The sequence below is a fragment of the Schistocerca gregaria genome, chromosome 9 (genome assembly GCF_023897955.1).
Source record: "Schistocerca gregaria isolate iqSchGreg1 chromosome 9, iqSchGreg1.2, whole genome shotgun sequence".
Taxonomy (NCBI): Eukaryota; Metazoa; Arthropoda; class Insecta; order Orthoptera; family Acrididae; genus Schistocerca; species Schistocerca gregaria.
The window spans coordinates 235,953,711-235,972,580 of NC_064928.1; the positions used below are offsets into that span (position 1 = coordinate 235,953,711).

Sequence of the window (18,870 nt, forward strand, 5' to 3'; positions counted from 1 at the left end):
TGTCCAGGCATCTCGGAGTGAACAAAGCGATGTTGTTCGGACATGGAGGAGGTACAGAGAGACAGGAACTGTCGATCACATGTCTAGCTCAGGCCGCCCAAGGGCTACTACAGCAGTGGATGACAGGTGCCTACGGATTATGGCTTGGAGAAGCCCTGACAACAACGCTACTATGTTGAATAATGCTTTTCTTGCAGCCACAGGACGTCGTTTTACGACTCAGACTGTGAGCAATAGGCTGCATGATGCGCAACTTCACTCTCTACGTCCATGGCGAGGTCCATCTTTGCTACCACGACCCCATGCAATGCTGTAGAGATGGGCCCAACAATTGCCAAATGGACTGCTCATGATTGGCGTCACGTTTTCTTCACCGATGAGTGTCGTATACGCCTTCAACCAGACAATCGTCGGAGACGTGTTTGCAGGCAACTCGGTCGGCTGAACGCCTTAGACACACTGTCCAGCAAGGCAGCAAGGTGGAGGCTCCCTGCTGTATTGGGGTGGCGTTATGTGGGGCCAACGTACACCGCTGGTGCCATAGAAGGCGCCGTAACGGCTGTACAATACGTGAATGGCATCCTCCGACCGATAGTGCAACAATATCGGCAGCATATTGGCTACGCATTCGTATTCATGGACGACAATTCGTGGCCCCATCGTGCACATCTTGTGAATGACTTTATTCAGGATAACGACATCGCTCGACTAGAGTGGCCATTATGTTCTCCAGACATGGCCATATCGAACATGCCTGGGATAGATTGTAAAGGACTGTTTATGGACGACGTGACCCACCAATCACTCTGAGGGACCTACACCGAATCGCCGTTGAAGAATGGGACCACCTGGACCAACAGTGCCTTAATGAACTTGTGGATAGTATGCCATGACGAATACAGTCATGCATAAATGCAAGAAGACGTGCTGCTGGTTTTTAGAGGTACGGCTGAGTACAACAGTCTGGACCACCACCTCTGAAGGTCTCTCTGTGTGATGGTACAACACGTAATGTGTGGTTTTCATGAGCAATAAAAAGGGCGGAAACGATGTTTATGTTGATCTCCATTCCAATTTTCTGTACAGGTTCCCCGGGTTCCCGGGTTTGATTCCCGGAGGAGTCAGGGATTTTCTCTGCCTCGTGACGACTGGATGTTGTGTGATGTCCCTACGTTAGTTAGGTTTAAGTAGTTCTAAGGTCTAGGGAACTGATGATCATAGATGTTAAGTCCCATAGTGCTCAGAGCCTTTTTAACCATTTTTTTGTACAGGTTCCAGAACTCTCGGAACCGAGGTGATGCAAAACTTTTTTGATGTGTGAAATTCATTCAGTGTGGGTACTAATATACTGCATTCCAAATTTAGAAAATATAAATATATAATTCGTAATATTTTGTCTTTTAGGCTACATCAACGTGGTGGCGTTACCTTCTGTTCTCGAGGTCAACGAATCCTTCGTGGGACAACGCGCTCAGGTCAGCGGCTGGGGATATATTAATGAGAGTGGTAAGTTTATTGCCTCAGTTCACTTTTTGACCCCTATCTAAACGAAGTAAAAGATAGTATGGTAATTACAATCACGTAAAGGGATGCGCACTAGACAGCATCACGAGCAGTTTTCCCCATTTCGTACACTTTTGTCGTTGCTAGACACGATGTTGTGTTTTGTGCTGCATTTGCAAATGTAACCAGCTGTACATAATGAAGTATCCTGTCTAAAGCTGTGTGGAATGTATTGTTAATTCTTCAGTCACAGAATTTTGTGGCAACTAACTTCTACCTATTTTTGAGACTGGTTATACAACGTGTGGATAGTTAAGTCATACACTGGATGAGGTGCTAAAGATTTCTCTAAAGTGCAGTGGAAGAGATTGTGACGCCGAATGGCATGCTAGTTTGTGTACTATCTATCTATCTATATCCGAATCCCGCTCCAGCTACTTCCGGGTCTGGGTGCTGATGAGTCCTCTCCATTTGGCTCGGTCCTCCCACCACTTTTCTTCCTCCACTTGCTGCCAGGTCACACCTCTCCTCTCTACAGATATTCTCACTCCCATTTTCCACCGTGTTCTTGGGCGCCTTCTAGGTCTTTTACCATCCATCTTAAGCTCTTCCATAATTTTGGGGAGTCTCTGCCCATGCATCCTCTTAACATGTCCGTACCATCTTGGTCTCTTTCTTTCAATTTCTTCTCTCATACTTCCTTGTTTAAGGTCCTTTCTAATATCTACATTCCTTACTCTGTCCATTCTTGTTTTTCCCTTAAATGCTCTGAGAAATTTCATTTCACCTGCTTGCAGTCTGCTCCAGTCCCTTCCTGTCATTGCCCATGTTTCTCCACCATAGGTGACAATAGGGATGTTATAATTCTTATACATAAGGTGTTTTTCTCTTTCTGAAACTTCATTATTCCAAATCAGGTATTTTATTGTTTGATAGAAATTGACTCCCTTCTGTAACCTCCTATTAATTTCGTTAGTTATTCTTCCATTCCTAGATATTTCACTCCCTAAATAAGTGAAACTTTCTACAACTTTGAGGGGTTCTCCATTCAAGGTAATATTTCCGTTGATCCCTTTCTCTCTTCCAAATACCATTACTTCACTCTTATCTTTATTTATTTTTGATCTACACCTTTTCACTATTTCCTTCCAGGCATTAAGCTGTAACCTCTTTATCACCCCATATTACCATATCATCTGCAAAAATAATCTTTTCGTCTTTTACTATATCTTTAACTGCCCTATTCATTCCCTCCATCATAACATTAAAAAGTGCGGGAGATAGAATACTTCCATGCTTAAGTCCTTGTCTTATTTCGAAGTATTCAGAGTTCCCCAATGGTGTTCTAATTCTAAAATTGTGTCCTCTGTACATTGTCTTTATAACATAAATGTATCCATCTTCTATATCTATCTTCTTCATTTCTTCCCAGAGTCTGTCCCTGTCAACTGAGTCATATGCCTTTTCTATGTCTATAAAAACCATTATCACCCGTTTTTTATACTCCCAACATTTTTCCATCAGTTGATGGATATAGAAAATATCAGGTCGATCATGCTTCTTCCTTTCCTAAACCCATGCTGTTCTTCACTCAGCTCCTTATCTATCTTTTCATTTATTCGATTTAGTAAAATTCATTTTCGATTGTCCCACCAGTAATCTATGGTCTCCATCTGCACTCACATTTCGAATTACCTTTACATTTGTTACTGTCTCTCCCCATTCCCTATCTACTAGAATATAATCAATTACACTCTTGGTTCCTCCATCCCAACTGTATCTGGTGATAACATGACTTTCTCTCTTCATAAATCAGCTGTTTGCTATTTTCATTCCATTCCTCTACCACAAATCCAGGAGCCTTTCCCCTTCTTCATTTCTGCCTCCATGTCCAAAACATCCCAATACGTGGTCAAATCCCTTTCTGTCTTTGCCTACCTGTGCATTAAAATCTCCCATCACTATATTAGCACTCTCTATATGGTTTTCTAACACATCTTCAAAATTGAAATTTGTGTACTAACCACTAGAAACTGTTTTATCATCACAGGCTACTGAAAATAGTCGTCAGTGGGATCTCGGAAAAACATTTCCTCCCAGCCCTTTTTTCCAACAATTCCTCTTCTCTAGGAATTGGATATCATCATCATCATCATCATAGACTTCAAATCGCTACAAATTCTAAGTGACCTCTTTGGGCACAAAATTACTACCATGGGCTAGTTGAGGACTGGCTAGACAATACTGGGGTTATTTCTTCCATGCTCTGAAATCTTTCCATTTCTGGTTTAGCTCGATCAGACATGGTGGGAAGCACTGGGCAAGTCACCACAGTAGTAACTACAGCAGTGGGTTTTAGCGATGGAGGACAAAAAGTGTCTTGACCCTATACCAAGGACCGTATCAGGTCATAGAAGTGGGACGAATTAAGCCATCTGAAGGAGCGGTAGAAGTTTTACCTCAATTGCCTATATTGTCGTTAGTCCAAGGCAATGACCCAGGAAAGCAGCAGATGGAAAATAGTGCAAGTTGAGGGGTGACAGACCACTCAGCAATCTTTCTTTTGTTTTTTTATAAACATTTATTTAAGGAACAATGTTACACATTCCAAATACATACTAAGTACATGTACTAACCATGCACACATGTTCTACATGAAATGATTTAAACAACAACAATTTGTTCATTGCAATTATGCTGATGTTCAAGAAATACAACAGGAGATTATGTTACTGACTAAATTACAAGAAAGAATTAATTGAAGATCAAGAAAAGTTTTTTAAAGACATTCAAACATGAATGAATAAACAACTGCACTTTCAATTACATGTGCTCTAATCTTTACAGAAGCATAAATATCACTTTATGAAGGATATCAGCGAGATTTTGGGATAATTTTTACTATATTAATGTATAAAATGAAATCGTCTGCTTGAGAGACAGGTTAAGGGAAGAAACCGATCTTTTACCTTCTCAGCTCAGTCGGGCTAGCTATGAGCATTTCATGCAATTTTATGGAAGTCACCAAAACTTATACAGAATATGGAAGATTTATGCCTATCGCACATAAAAACAATTTAATAATTTTATTAGACAATCTCTTAAATACTTGAGAATGGCGGAAAAGATATGTTATAAAGGTGACTAGCCTTCCAACTACACTTTCTGTACATTTATGGAATGTTAATTAACTGAAGTGATCAGACCTATGTAATAGATCTTTCACTGGGAAACTGACTTGAACATCACAGTTCAAAAATGAACATAGCAACTTGCCAGCCATTGAATATTACATTATATCAGATACAATCTTACGGTTTTAACCAATCGATAAAGACATTTCCATATACATAAAGACATTTTCATATACATACTATAAACCAATAATGCAGCTCTAATGTTTAGATGTTGACACTATTAGACACAGAATCTGACTGTCACATAGGTTCTGTATGTTAGCTTACAAAATTTCAAAAACTACTTTCTAAAGTGGAAAAAACATGCACAATAAATTTACAGTAAACATTTCAATAATCTCCTTAAGGTAACTACAATACATCACTGTCAACACAGTCTTCTTTTTTATATTAACCAATGTCCATTCTTTCAAATATAATTTTTAACATATTACCGAACTTTCTCTTGTGATTCGAATACCTTCTAATTTTGTAGCATTCACACAGCATGAGTACCTTGAGGTCTATCGTTCTGTCAAATCCTAGTTTGTTAATGACATAATCAACAAAATTACCCAGCAACCAGAACATAGCGTTATTTTTCGCCTCTGGGAAATTGCGTGCTTCAATCCTATGCATCAATGACAGCGATATACTCTCAGGAGATGTCCTTGTAATCAGAGCTATTTGCTCTCGGATCAGCTTCCAACTATTCATATGACCGCTGCAAGTGTATCTGTGAATTATTGTGTCAGCTAGATGGCATTGTCGACATAAATTTGTTTCACAGAATCCGATTGCGTACAGTCTTTTATTGGTGCCAACTATGTTGTTAAGTGTCTTGAAAATACATTAGAACTAATGTTTTTCGAAATCTCAATCCAATGAATGTTTGGAAATTGCCGTCCTATTTTGTTCCTCCCTTCTCTTTTCTTTCGTTCCCGCATTATGACTCTTGATATTAAGTGTCGTGACTGTATGATTTCGGCACTTGCATAACTGAACTCAACATAGAAAACCCTCACATGCTGTTAACTACTTTTGACATTCTACACGTCAATCGGGGGAAGCAGGCTTCGAGGTTTAATGATCTCGAAAAGTTGGCTGGTTATGCTTTCTCACAAGTCTCTTATTAAATTAACTTCCCTTCTGATAAAAAGTGCAGAGGCTTTATCCATTATATCATTTAATCTTAGTCCACCATTTTTAGGATATAAAGTGGCCACTTTAGCAGGTACTCTGAACACTTCACTTTCCCACAAAAAGTTTGTTGTTTTGGATGTTATTCTCCTCGCTATCGTTCTCGGTACTGGAAACAGCTGGGCAGTATATTAAGCTTTAGCAATGATGTATGAGTTGATATACTTCGTTCTTTGAACTTGGTTCATATATCGAGTTAATTCTCTATAATGGCTCCTCGCATTTTATCTGCTGGAGCTTTCGAATTTAAAGCCGTCATTTTCATTGGGCATGCTGTCAGGGTGATCCCAAGTGTTCTACGTTGTCGGACTAATTTTGCTCACTCGACGTTGGCATTCTCAAAACCTCTGAGATTTAACACCTTACTTTTTTTTCGTTTTCACTGGCTGCAGATGCTCTACAGTACGTATCAATCACTGTTGCTGGCGTGGTTACCTCTTCATCATTCCGTATAATGACCCCTATTTCGTCAGCATAGGCTCTTATAACTGGTTTATTTCCTGATAATGTTAATCCTTTTAATCTAGCATGGACATGTCCAAGGAAAGGTACCACTGAAATGGCGAAGAGCGACGTGGAGAGAGGACTCCCTTTGGGAACACCTCGTTTTATTTCTGTCAGCCTGGATTGCTGATAATTCATCGCTATTTTAGCATTTATTCCAGTTGCTATGTTCTTTATGAAGTCCATGACCCTGCCGTTGAAACCTAGTTTCTTCAACGTCTGTAGAAGATGTTCATGATTAACTATATCGAAGGGTTTATAAAAATTAAAAAAAAACATAAAGCACACTTAATAGAAGTTATTGCAGTGATATCCCTGAATTCAGCTAGAGTTTGAAAAATGGTTCTGCCTTACTCGCAGTTCTGATGTTTGCTAGTAATTTTATCTGTAAGGCATGAAATTCTCTTGCTTACTATTGTAGCTATTAATTTATAATCAGAATTCAGCAGTGAAATTGGACGGAAATTATTTAAATCTTTGTTTCCATTGTTTTTTGGCACAAGAACAATTTTACTCTCCTTAAACTCAGCAGGAATCATTTTACCCTGAATAACATGACTTACAGTTTCCGTGATTTTCGCACCCACTATTGGCCAGTAACGGATGTAAAACTCTGCTGGCAGGTCGTCCAGTCTTGGGGATTTTTTGGTGGTGAGGCGCACAGGCATACACATCCTCTTCACTGACTCCCTCGAGAAAATTTTCGTTGTCACCTTCTGTCCGCTGTGGGTCTAGGATGTCAAGGAATTCTTCCAAGGACGCATCACTACTTTGATTTACAGAATATAGCTCGTAATAATAGCGATAAATCTCGTCCATGATATCCTGCTGAGTTTTGAGAATCGTACCGTTTTTTGTGCGAATTTCATCAATAAAAGTCCTTCTTCCATTCTTCGAATACTTCACTAAATGATACAGGGAAGTAGTTTCGTCTTCTGACACCAAATCTGCCTTCCATTTTGTTTTCAACAATTCCACTTGATTTCTCTTCGTATTAAGTAACTTGGCTTTGGCTTTTTCGATGTTTGCTATCCGAAATCCGAAGTGAGTAATCTGCAGAGACCTGATCATATAGATCTCTCCGAACGGAATAGTAATATTCTATAGTGTATTTCATTTCTCTTGCGCTCTGGGAACTGTACTGAATAAAAACCTTTTCTAAATTTGGCTTCGCTATTTTAACCGACCAAGCGATATCAGTAGCATATCTACTATAAGCACGCAGGCATATTGCCCATGCGTCTTTAATCACGTCTTCTAAATCGTTACTTACTAAGAAGGAAATGTTCAAATTCCATTGATTCTTGAATCGGGGAACTGGCTGTCTTGTTAGATTTATGCAAGCTAAGACACTTCAATGGTCTGAAAAGTACGTAGGAATGGTCTCTACTTTTGTCACGGAAGTTTCAAGATTGTTAGAAATGTATAATCTATCAATCCTGCTACGAGATGTTGCCGTGACATAAAAGCCCTTAACAATGGAGGGTTATTTGATTTCCAACATATCCTTCATTCCAAACCAGTAATTATTTGTTTTAGTTCACTTGAGACATTAAAGTTAGGTAAATGATCTTTTCGATTTAAAACACAATTAAAATCGTCTCCAAATAATAACTGCCTTGGATTTTTCCTTAACATGTAAGTCATTTCATCTTTGAAGAAAGATGCCCTGTCAGCTCGGTGAGAATTTCCTGGCATAACCGGGAATTACTAAACCCGACCTTAGAACGTCTTGTAAGAGTGCAAAATCAGTCGCGGATTCGTACAAAAATTTCTTAAGTGCCGAAAATTTCAAACTGGACTTTATTTTATTTATGTCTATAGTGGTGACAGAATAAGACTGCGCCATTGTGCTGGCACTATGTAGTTGTTTTCATGAACTAATTCAGTTTCCCGTGATTCAGTGTTAAGTTAAACTATTAACAGTTTTCTCGGCAGGCTCAGCATGGAATAACACTTCAATCAGTTTATTAGTTACTGTTCCATTTTTTCTACTTCTGAGGTTTTCTCTTGTACCGCTAGCAGACAGATTTCCTTGTAAACTTTCTTAATTTCCTCCAGTGACTCGTGTAGGACCGTTTCGTACCGAACATTCTTTGGTCTTGGGTCACAACTATCAGTTGTCTCCAGAGGTCATTTTTTCGATTGTATTTCAGTTTCACGAGTAGTGGTAACAGGGTTTCCCTTTGTTGTTAAAAGGGGAAATTGGCTGTTTTCGTAAAGGGAGACATCAGCTTGGCCCGCTGCATTAACATCCTCAACCAGCTGATCCGGTCTATTCTTTGGTAATAGACCATTTAAGTTGTATCACATTACTTTTAAGAACAAAAGTACGCTGCGGACATTCCCGTCTGAAGTGGCCGGTTTTGTTACATATACGACATGTGGTATTATAGTGGCCAAGATAGACACGAAGCCCATGCCTACTACAGTAGTACAAGTCTATATGCCAACTATCTCTGCAGATGATGAAGAAATTGAAGAAATGTATGATGAGATAAAAGAAATTATTCAGGTAGTGAAGGGAGAGGAAAATTTAATAGTCATGGGTGACTGGAATTCGACAGTAGGAAAAGGGAGAGAAGGAAACATAGTAGGTGAATATGGATTGGGGCTAAGAAACGACAGAGGAAGCCGTCTGTTAGAATTTTTCACAGAGCTTAACTTAATCATAGCTAACACTTGGTTCAAGAATCATAAAAGAAGATTGTATACATGGAAGAACCCTGGAGATACTAAGAGGTATCAGATGGATTATATAATGGTAAGACAGAGATTTCGGTACCAGGTTTTAAATTGTAGGACATTTCCAGGGACAGATGTGGAGTCTGACCACAATCTATTGGTTATGAACTGTAGATTTAAACTGAAGAAATTGCAAAAAGTTTGGAATTTAAGGAGATGGGACCTGGATAAACTGACTAAACCAGAGGTTGTACAGTATCAGGCAGAGCATAAGGGAACAATTGACAGGAATGGGGGAAAGAAATACAGTAGAAGAAGCATGGGTAGCTCTGAGGGTTGAAGTAGTGAAGGCAGCAGAGGATCAAGTAGGTAAAAAGACGAGAGCTAGTAGAAATCCTTGGGTAACAGAAGAAATATTGAATTTAACTGATGAAAGGAGAAAATATAAAAGTGCAGTAAATAAAGCAGGCAAAAAGGAATACAAAAGTCTCAAAAATGAGATCGACAGACAGTGCAAAATGGGTAAGCAGGCATGGCTAGAGGACAAATGTAAGGATGTGGAGGCTTATCTCACTAGGGGTAAGATAGATACAGCTTACAGGAAAATTAAAGAGATCTTTGGAGAAAAGAGAGCCACTTGTATGAAATACCCTCAGACTTCAAGAAGAATATAATAATTCCAATCCCAAAGAAAGCAGGTGTTGACAGATGTGAAAATTACCGGACAATCAGTTTAATACGTCACAGCTGCAAAATACTAACGCGAATTCTTTACAGACGAATGGAAAAACTAGTAGAAGCCGTCCTCTGGGAAGATCAGTTTGGATTCCTTAGAAATGTTGGCACACGTGAGGCAATACTGACCCTACGACTTATCTTAGAAAATAGATTAAGGAAAGGCAAACCTACGTTTCTTTCATTTGGAGACTTAGAGAAAGCTTTTGACAATGTTGACTGGAATACTGTCTTTCAAATTCTAAAGGTGGCAGGAGTAAAATACAGGGAGCGAAAGGCTATTTAGAATTTGTACAGAAACCAGATGGCAGTTATAAGAGTCTAGGGACATGAAAGGGAAGCAGTGGTTGGGAAGGGAGTGAGACAGGGTTGTAGTCTCTCCCCGATGTTATTCAATCTGTATATTGAGCAAGCAGTAAAGGAAACAAAATAAAAATTTGGAGTAGGTATTAAAATCCATGGAGAAGAAATAAAAACTTTGAGGTTCGCCGATGACATCGTAATTCTGTCAGAGACAGCAAAGGACTTGGAAGAGCAGTTGAACGGAATGGATAGTGTCTTGAAATGAGGATATAAAACGAACATCAACAAAAGCAAAACGAGGATAATGGAATGTAGTCGAATTAAGTCGGGTGATGCTGGAGGTATTAGATTAGGAAATGAGTTACTTAAAGTAGTAAAGGAGTTTTGCTCTTTGGAGAGGAAAATAATTGATGATGGTCGAAGTAGAGGGGATATAAAATGTAGACTGGCAATGGCAAGGAAAGCGTTTCTGAAGAAGAGAAATTTGTTAACATCGAGTATAGATTTAAGTGTCAGGAAGTCTTTTCTGAAAGTATTTGTATGGAGTGTAGCCATGTATGGAAATGAAACATGGACGATAAATAGTTTGGACAAGAAGAGAATAGAAGCTTTAGAAATGTGGTGCTACAGAAGAATGTTGAGGATTAGGTGGGTAGATCACATAACTAATGAGGAGGTATTGAATAGGATTGGGGAGAAGAGAAGATTGTGGCACAACTTTACTAGAAGAAGGGGTCAGTTGGTAGAACATATCCTGTGGCATCAGGAGATAACAAATTTAACGTTGGAGGGCAGCGTGAAGGGTAAAGATCGTAGAGGGAGACCAAGAGATGAATACACTAAGCAGATTCAGAAGGATGTAGGTTGCAGTAGGAGATGAAGGGGCTTGCACAGGATAGATTAGCATGGAGAGCTGCATCAAATCAGTCTCAGGACTGAAGACCACAACAACATCCACAAAAACAATGACATTTGGCTTCCTGACTGTACAAACAATTTGTGCCTTATATCCACGAACAGTTATATGAGATGGAATATGTGCCTTAACGCTCATGTTTACACAGCGGACCCCGTTGAAACATTGTAGTTTAAAGCGAGGCGACAATCTTTCATTTGCAACTGATTTAACGTCCCCGTAATCTGAAAGAGCTTCCTTAATCTTATCATTTTCAATTTCAATGGGAAGTTTCAAGACACGGTTTTATAATCAATGTCAGCTCTACAAAAAATGTTGAAATGTGTGTGAAATCTTACGGGACTTAACTACTGAGGTCATCTGTTCCTAAGCTTACACACCACTTAACCTAAATTATCCTAAGGACAAACGCACACACCCATACCCGAGGGAGGACTCGATCCTCTGCCGGGACCAGCCGCACAGCCCATGACTGCAGCGCCTTAGACCGCTTCTAAGTAGGCTGTTTACGTTTTTTTATTGGTAATGCCACGTAGAGTTCTGTATGAAAATCACTGGCTGTGCTGTGCCCAGTCTGTGGATGGTTTGCATTGTTGTTTGCTATTGTAGTGTTGGGCAGCTGGATGTTAACAGCGCGTAGCGTTGGGCTGTTAGAGGTGAGCCGCCAGCAGTGGCAGATGTGGGGAGTGAGATGGCGGAGTTTTGAGAGCGGATGATCTGGACAGAGACAGTAAATTTGTAAGACTGGATATATATAATGACTTTTGAACACTATTAAGGTAAATACATTGTTTGTTCTCTATCAAAATCTTTCATCTGCTAACTCTGCCTATCAGTAGTTAGTGCCTTCATTAGTTTGAATCTTTTATTTAGCTGCCAGTATTGGCGCTCGCTGTATTGCAGTAGTTCGAGTAACTAAGATTTTTGTGAGGTAAGTGATTCATGAAAGGTATAGGTTATTGTTAGTTACCTGTATAACCCATTCATCTATTTCCAGGGATGTCAGCTGAACAGGACGTAATTCCTTATCAAAAGCAAATACCAGAGTATTCTTCCTGAGGTTTGTAGGTATGGTTAATCCAGCTACGAAATTTCAGTTAGCAACCGAAATTCCAATTAGTAGCCACACGACCAGAAGGAGCGATCAGATCACGAGGAATATGAACTAATACGGAGATTAACGGACAGACAGCACTCGCTGAAGTACAAGCACACAGATGTAAACACGGAAGTGCAGTCTGGAACGCGAGGCCACTATGGTCGCAGGTTCGAATCCTGCCTCGAACATGGATGCGTGTGATGTCCTTAGGTTAGTTAGGTTTAAGTAGTTCTGTTCTAGGGAACTGATGACCACAGAAGTTGAGTCCCATAGTGCTCAGAACCATTTGAACGGAAGTGCAGCGCAGCAGTGAACAACTCGCTAGGGAGGCTGAAACGAAACTGTCGGAACGGAATGAAGCAGCTGGGAAAGATTGCCTGTAGATGTGCCCCCACTTGCCAGCTGAAAAACGCGGGAGCCGTGTCGAGTTGAAATACAATGCGGTGACGAACAGGCATGGGAACATCAGTCAGCATGTCCAGGAGAACCTCTAACCTGAATACAAGATACGTGCTACCGTCAGGCGAGAATGTACGACCTAATTAGAGTCTCCGACGATGCCTGCCCTCGCTTTAAGGGTAAATTAGCGTTGTGAGGCATGCGTTCGTGTATGTGGGTTCACATCCGCCCACGTATGCGGGTTGTGAACGTTCATTACACGCTAGAGTGGGAATACAGCCACATCGCTGAAGAGGACACTCGCTGTGAAGCTTCGATCTGCAGTGGATTCCTGCAAAAAGTGCGACTCAAGCCCCATGTGCTTGTTGCAGTTCTGCAGTTGCAGTGCCTGGACGCGTTGTAAATGAAGCGGATGGAATCCTTCATATTGCAGAATCCGCCAAATGGTGGGTTGGGGATATACACTACTCGCCATCAGAATTACTGCACCACGGAGATGACAAGCTACAGACGCGACAGGACATCTTCCCGACAGGAAGGAGATGCTGTGATATGCAAATGATTAGCTTTCAGAGTATTCACACATGGTTGGCACTGGTGGCGACACCTACAACGTGCCGACATGAGGGAAGTTTCCAACCGATTTCTCAAACACCAACAGCAGTTGACCGGCGTTGCCTGGTGAAACGTTGTTGTGATGCCCCCTGTAAGGAGGAGAAAAGCCTACCACCACGTTTCCGACTTTGACAAAGGTCGGATTGTAGCCTATCGCGATTTCGGTTTATCGTGTCGCGACGTTACTGCTCGCGTTGGTCGAGATCCAATGACTGTTAGCAGAATATGGAATCGGTGGCTTCAGGAGGGTAATACGGAACGCCGTGCTGGATCCCAACGGCCTCGTATCACTAGCAGTCCAGATGACACGCATCTTATCCGCATGGCTGAAAGGGATCGTGCAGCCACGTCTCCATCTCTGAGTCAACAGATGGGCACTTTTGCAAGACAACCACCATCTGCACCAACACTTCGACGACGTTTGCAGCACCATGGACTATCAGCTCGGAGACCGTGGCTGCGGTTACCTTTGACGCTGCGTCACAGACAGGAGCGCCTGTGATGGTGTACTCAACGACGAACCTGGGTGCACGAATGGCAAAACCTCGTTGTTTCGGATGAATCCAGGTTCTGTTTAAAGCATCACGAGGGTGGCATCTGTGTTTGGCGACACCGCGGTGAACGCACATTGGAAGTGTGTATTCTTCATTGCCATACTGGCGTATCACCCAGCGTGATGGTATGGGGTGCTATTGGTAACACGTCTCAGTCACCTCTTGTTCGCATTGACGGCAATTTTAACAGTGGACGTTACATTTCAGATGTCGTTCGACCCGTGGCTCTATCCTTCATTCGTTCCCTGCGAAACCCTACCTTTCAGCAGGATAATGCACGACCGCATGTTGCAGGTCATGCACGGGCCTCTCTGGATACAGAAAATGTTCGACTGCTGCCCTGGCCAGCACATTCTCCAGATCTCTTACCAACTGAAAACGTCTGGTCAATGGTGGCCGAGCAAATCGATCGTCACGATACGCCAGTCCCTAATCTTGATGAATTGTGGTATCGTGTTGAAGCTGCATGGGCAGCTGTACCTGTACACGCATTCCAAGTTCTGTTTGACTCAATGCCCAGGCGTATCGAGGCCGTTATTACGGCCAGAGGTGGTTGTTCTGGGTACTGATTTCTCAGGATCTATGCACCCAAATTGCGTGAAAATGTAATCACATGTCAGTTGTAGTATAATATATTTGTCCAATGAATACCCGTTTATCATCTGCATTTCTTCTTTGTGTAGCAATTTTAATGGCCAGTAGTGTATATTTAATGCTTACATCCAGAAAGCTGTAGACCAAGTTTGAGAAACTACTGAGGTGGGGATCAAAATTGGCTCAAAATGGCTCTAAGAACTATGGGACAGGTCATCAGTCCCCTAGAATTAGAACTACTTAAACCTAAGGAAATCACAAACGTCCATGCCCGAGGCAGGATTTGAACCTAAGACCGTAGCAGCCGCGTGGTTCCGGACTGCAGCACCTAGAATATCTCGGCTACCACGGCCGTGAGATCAAATTTAATTGGCAGAAAACAGACATGCTGCGTTATGCTATGATATTTCTATGGTCACGGAGACAAAAGAAGATCTATTGGAAGTCCTCAGAACAATGGAATGAGAATAAACAAGAAAAGCCGGCCGGAGTGGCCGTGCGGTTTTAGGCGCTACATTCTGGAGCCGAGCGACCGCTACGGTCGCAGGTTCGAATCCTGCCTCGGGCATGGATGTGTGTGATGTCCTTAGGTTAGTTAGGTTTAATTAGTTTTAGGCGACTGATGACCTCTAAAGTTAAGTCGCATAGTGCTCAGAATCATTTGAACCAATAAACAAGAAAAAGACTAAAGTGATGGTCTGCAGTACAGGAGCAGAATATGAACTTCTGAGAATGAGAATTGGAAGAGAGGAGCTGGAAGTGACTCAGGAATTTACTTACATGGGAAGCAAAATCACAAGAGATGGTAGGAGCCAGAAAGAAATTACGACCAGAATACAAAAGGGCAAAATTGCATTTAATAGGAGAAGGAACTTACTCACAAGCAATAGAATCCGTCTGAAAATAAGGAAACGTATCCTGAAAGGTTTCGTTTGGAGTGTGGCCCTATACGGATGTGAAACTAGGACGATTGGGAGAGAAGAGTGCTAGAGGCCCTGGAGATGTGTTGGTACAGAAGGATGATGCAGATCAGCTTGAGAGACAAAGTAACTGGGTACTGATTTCTCAGCATCTATGCACCCAAACTGCGTGAAAACGTAATCACATGTCAGTTCTAGTATAATATATTTCTCCAATGAATACCCATTTGTCATCTGCATTTCTTCGTGGTGTAGCAATTTTAATGGTCATTAGTGTAAGTGTCGCGGGGTATACCTTGTGACGGCGTCGAGCTGCACCGTTTCGAGAAGGCTTTCTTGCGCCGCAACTGTCAGTGTTGTTCGCTGGCGACCAGCTTCCGGTTTTGCACATGGAACGAGCCGGTCGCACACAGTCGATGATGTTGGGATCCTTCTAACCGTGTGTCTCTCTCTGTGTCAATTGGTTCCGCTATGCTGGTTACCACACCACTTATGATTAGCCATCGCAAAAAGTCTCGTACTGCATTCGCCTGATATTAAAAGAATCCTTCCAGCCTATTTGCATGTACCTTTGTACATTTCTGTCCTTTTATCCCAGTTGTCACATTTGGCCCGTCTACAGGGACTACATGGTAGGGTTTTCTCCATTGGATGTCCAGTTTCCTCCATATACCCCTTCTTACGCTCCCATCTTTTAGTGGCACTAGGCCGCTCACCTGATTTCTCAGCATCTATGCACCCAAACTGCGTGAAAACGTAATCACATGTCAGTTCTAGTATAATATATTTCTCCAATGAATACCCATTTGTCATCTGCATTTCTTCGTGGTGTAGCAATTTTAATGGTCATTAGTGTAAGTGTCGCGGGGTATACCTTGTGACGGCGTCGAGCTGCACCGTTTCGAGAAGGCTTTCTTGCGCCGCAACTGTCAGTGTTGTTCGCTGGCGACCAGCTTCCGGTTTTGCACATGGAACGAGCCGGTCGCACACAGTCGATGATGTTGGGATCCTTCTAACCGTGTGTCTCTCTCTGTGTCAATTGGTTCCGCTATGCTGGTTACCACACCACTTATGATTAGCCATCGCAAAAAGTCTCGTACTGCATTCGCCTGATATTAAAAGAATCCTTCCAGCCTATTTGCATGTACCTTTGTACATTTCTGTCCTTTTATCCCAGTTGTCACATTTGGCCCGTCTACAGGGACTACATGGTAGGGTTTTCTCCATTGGATGTCCAGTTTCCTCCATATACCCCTTCTTACGCTCCCATCTTTTAGTGGCACTAGGCCGCTCACCGTAAACGTCTTTGCGTTCTGCGTTCTATCGTTCTGAATGTTACTCCTTTCCTTGTTCTCTTGAATGGCGGCCCTGGTGTAACAATTGCATCCTCTTTCGTATCTCTGCGACGTTATCATTGGAGTTATAGATAACATTCGACATGCTTCTTTGAAAACATAGCAGTAGATTGCATTTTCTGCCGAAGAATAATTCAAATAACGTACACCCTGTTGCACTTCCAGATGTTGTATTAAAATCGAATGTTGCGAATACCACCCACACGTCCTAGCCTGTCTGGTCTCTGTTTACGTAGTGTCTGAGCATCTCAGCTAACGTCCTGTGCGTTCGCTCCAGTGTACTTTTGTTTGCGGGTGTTGCCTCGTAGTTTGCAGCTTCTCAGTCTCTAGTGATCTCCATACGCGTTCATCCTGTCGCTCACGAAATTATTACTCATGTCTCTCAGCAGTGTGGTTGGTATGCCGAATTTTAAGATAATGTTCTCTACCAACGTCCTCGCGACGGTATCTGCACCTGTCTCTCCAGCGGCTCTGCCACAACGAATTTTGGCAGTGGATCTTGGAATGTCAGAAGATACTTGTTACCAACCAGCGTCTGTGGTAACGGTCCAGCTACGTCCACATCACACGTGTCGTATATAAATTCAGGGGTGGGCATTAACTCTAATGGCTGCTTAGTTTTAGCCTGGGTAATTTTATTTTTCTGTCAACTTTCGCACTCGCGAATAAACTTCTCCATGTCTGTCTTCATTCCCGGCCAGCTGCAGTATTGCTATACTCTCTCGTACGTACTACCCATACCCTGATGTCCTCCAATTGGAGACGTGCATTTGCTTCATTGTTGCTGACTTCTCCTCATTACTGAATTCCAGCTCGTTTGTTTCCTTTTGCGGTGCTCCTACCGGTGTTTCCGAAGCTCGGAGCGCACTGCTGCCTCCTCGCGTTATCAGTAGGTCGACGCTGCCTCAGCTGGGCTAACCGTATCTACAGCGTTGTCTTCCCCACTCACTGCGCTTTCCATTGCTCTAGTTGCTGGGCCACCTCCTACCCCACGTGCATTTAGAAAGCTATACAACGTATCTGCCATCTTACATTGTTTGCACTCTTTGTACCAAATCTGGTAATGATATTCTTCTAATTTCAACCTGAACTTCATCAGGCGGGACGACATATTCTAAATACTACCGATACACACGGGTAGCTTGTGATCAGTCAAATTCAACTAAATACCTAGGAATTACAATTACGAACAACTTCAATTCGACGGAACACACAGAAAATGTTGTGGGGAAGGCTAACCAAAGGTTGCGTTTTATTGGCAGGACACTTAGAAAATGTAACAAACCTACTAAGGAGACTGCCTACACTAGGCTTGTCCATCCTCTTTTAGAATACTGTTGCGTGGTGTGGGATCCTCACCAGGTAGGACTGACGGAGTACATCGAAAAACTTCAAAGAAGGGCAGCACGTTTTGTATTATCGCTAAATATGGGAGGGAGTGTCACTGAAATGATACACGATTCGGGCTGAACATCATTAAAAGAGAACCGTTTTTCGTTGCGACGGAATCGTCTCGGGAAATTCCAATCACCAACTTTCTCCTCCGAATGAGAAAATATTTTGTTGGCGCCGACCTACAGAGGGAGAAACGATCACCACGACAAAATAAGGCAAATCAGAAATGTTCGTTCTTTCCGCGCGCTATACGAGATTGGAATAATAGAGAATTCTGAAGGTGGTTCGATGAACCCTCTGCCAGGCACTTAAATTTGATTTGCCGAGTATCCACGTAGATGGAGATGTAGATGTAGATGTAGATATCTTGTCAAGTCTTCCAAACATGTAAGGTGTAAAGTACTTCATCGCTCTCTCTATTGTGAGTAGCTTTCTCTCCACAGGGCTATAATTTTGTTCAGGCTTGTTGAGTGTCCGCGATATAAAGGCTACTGGTAGGTCCTTGCCAACTGGTCCTTGACTCAGAACCGAAACAATAGCGTGCTGCCTCGCGTCCATCGTCACTATAAACTCTTTGTTCAGAGTCAGGGAACAGTAATATGGATGACTAATTATTTTCTCTTTTAATTGTTTGAAAGCTTCTTCCTGTTGAGTCGCTCAGCTACACGAAACTCCCTTATCTTATAAGAAATACAATGATTTGGCTACCTTCCTGAAGTTGCTTAAAAAAGCCTGTAGTATCCTATAAGGACTAAATACGCTTTCTGCTGTGTTGTCGTTTGTGGTTGCGGGTATTTCCTGGTGGCTTCCACTTTGGACGGATCTGGCTGAAGTCCCTTGGTCATGAACACATGCCGTAAAAAGTGGCTGCTTTTCCCAAGACTTCTCACTTACCTGTCTGAAGCCATAAAAGTGTT

General features: G+C 42.1%; 1 protein-coding gene across 1 annotated transcript in view; it reads left to right on the forward strand.

Annotated features, from left to right (window-relative positions):
- LOC126292252 (chymotrypsin BI-like) overlaps nucleotides 1-18,870 on the forward strand; it is a 155,523-nt gene that overhangs the window by 110,413 nt on the left and 26,240 nt on the right. The window contains exon 4 of the mRNA XM_049986149.1: nucleotides 1,405-1,506. Coding sequence (XP_049842106.1) covers nucleotides 1,405-1,506 — 102 coding nt within the window. The remainder of the gene's footprint in view (nucleotides 1-1,404; nucleotides 1,507-18,870) is intronic.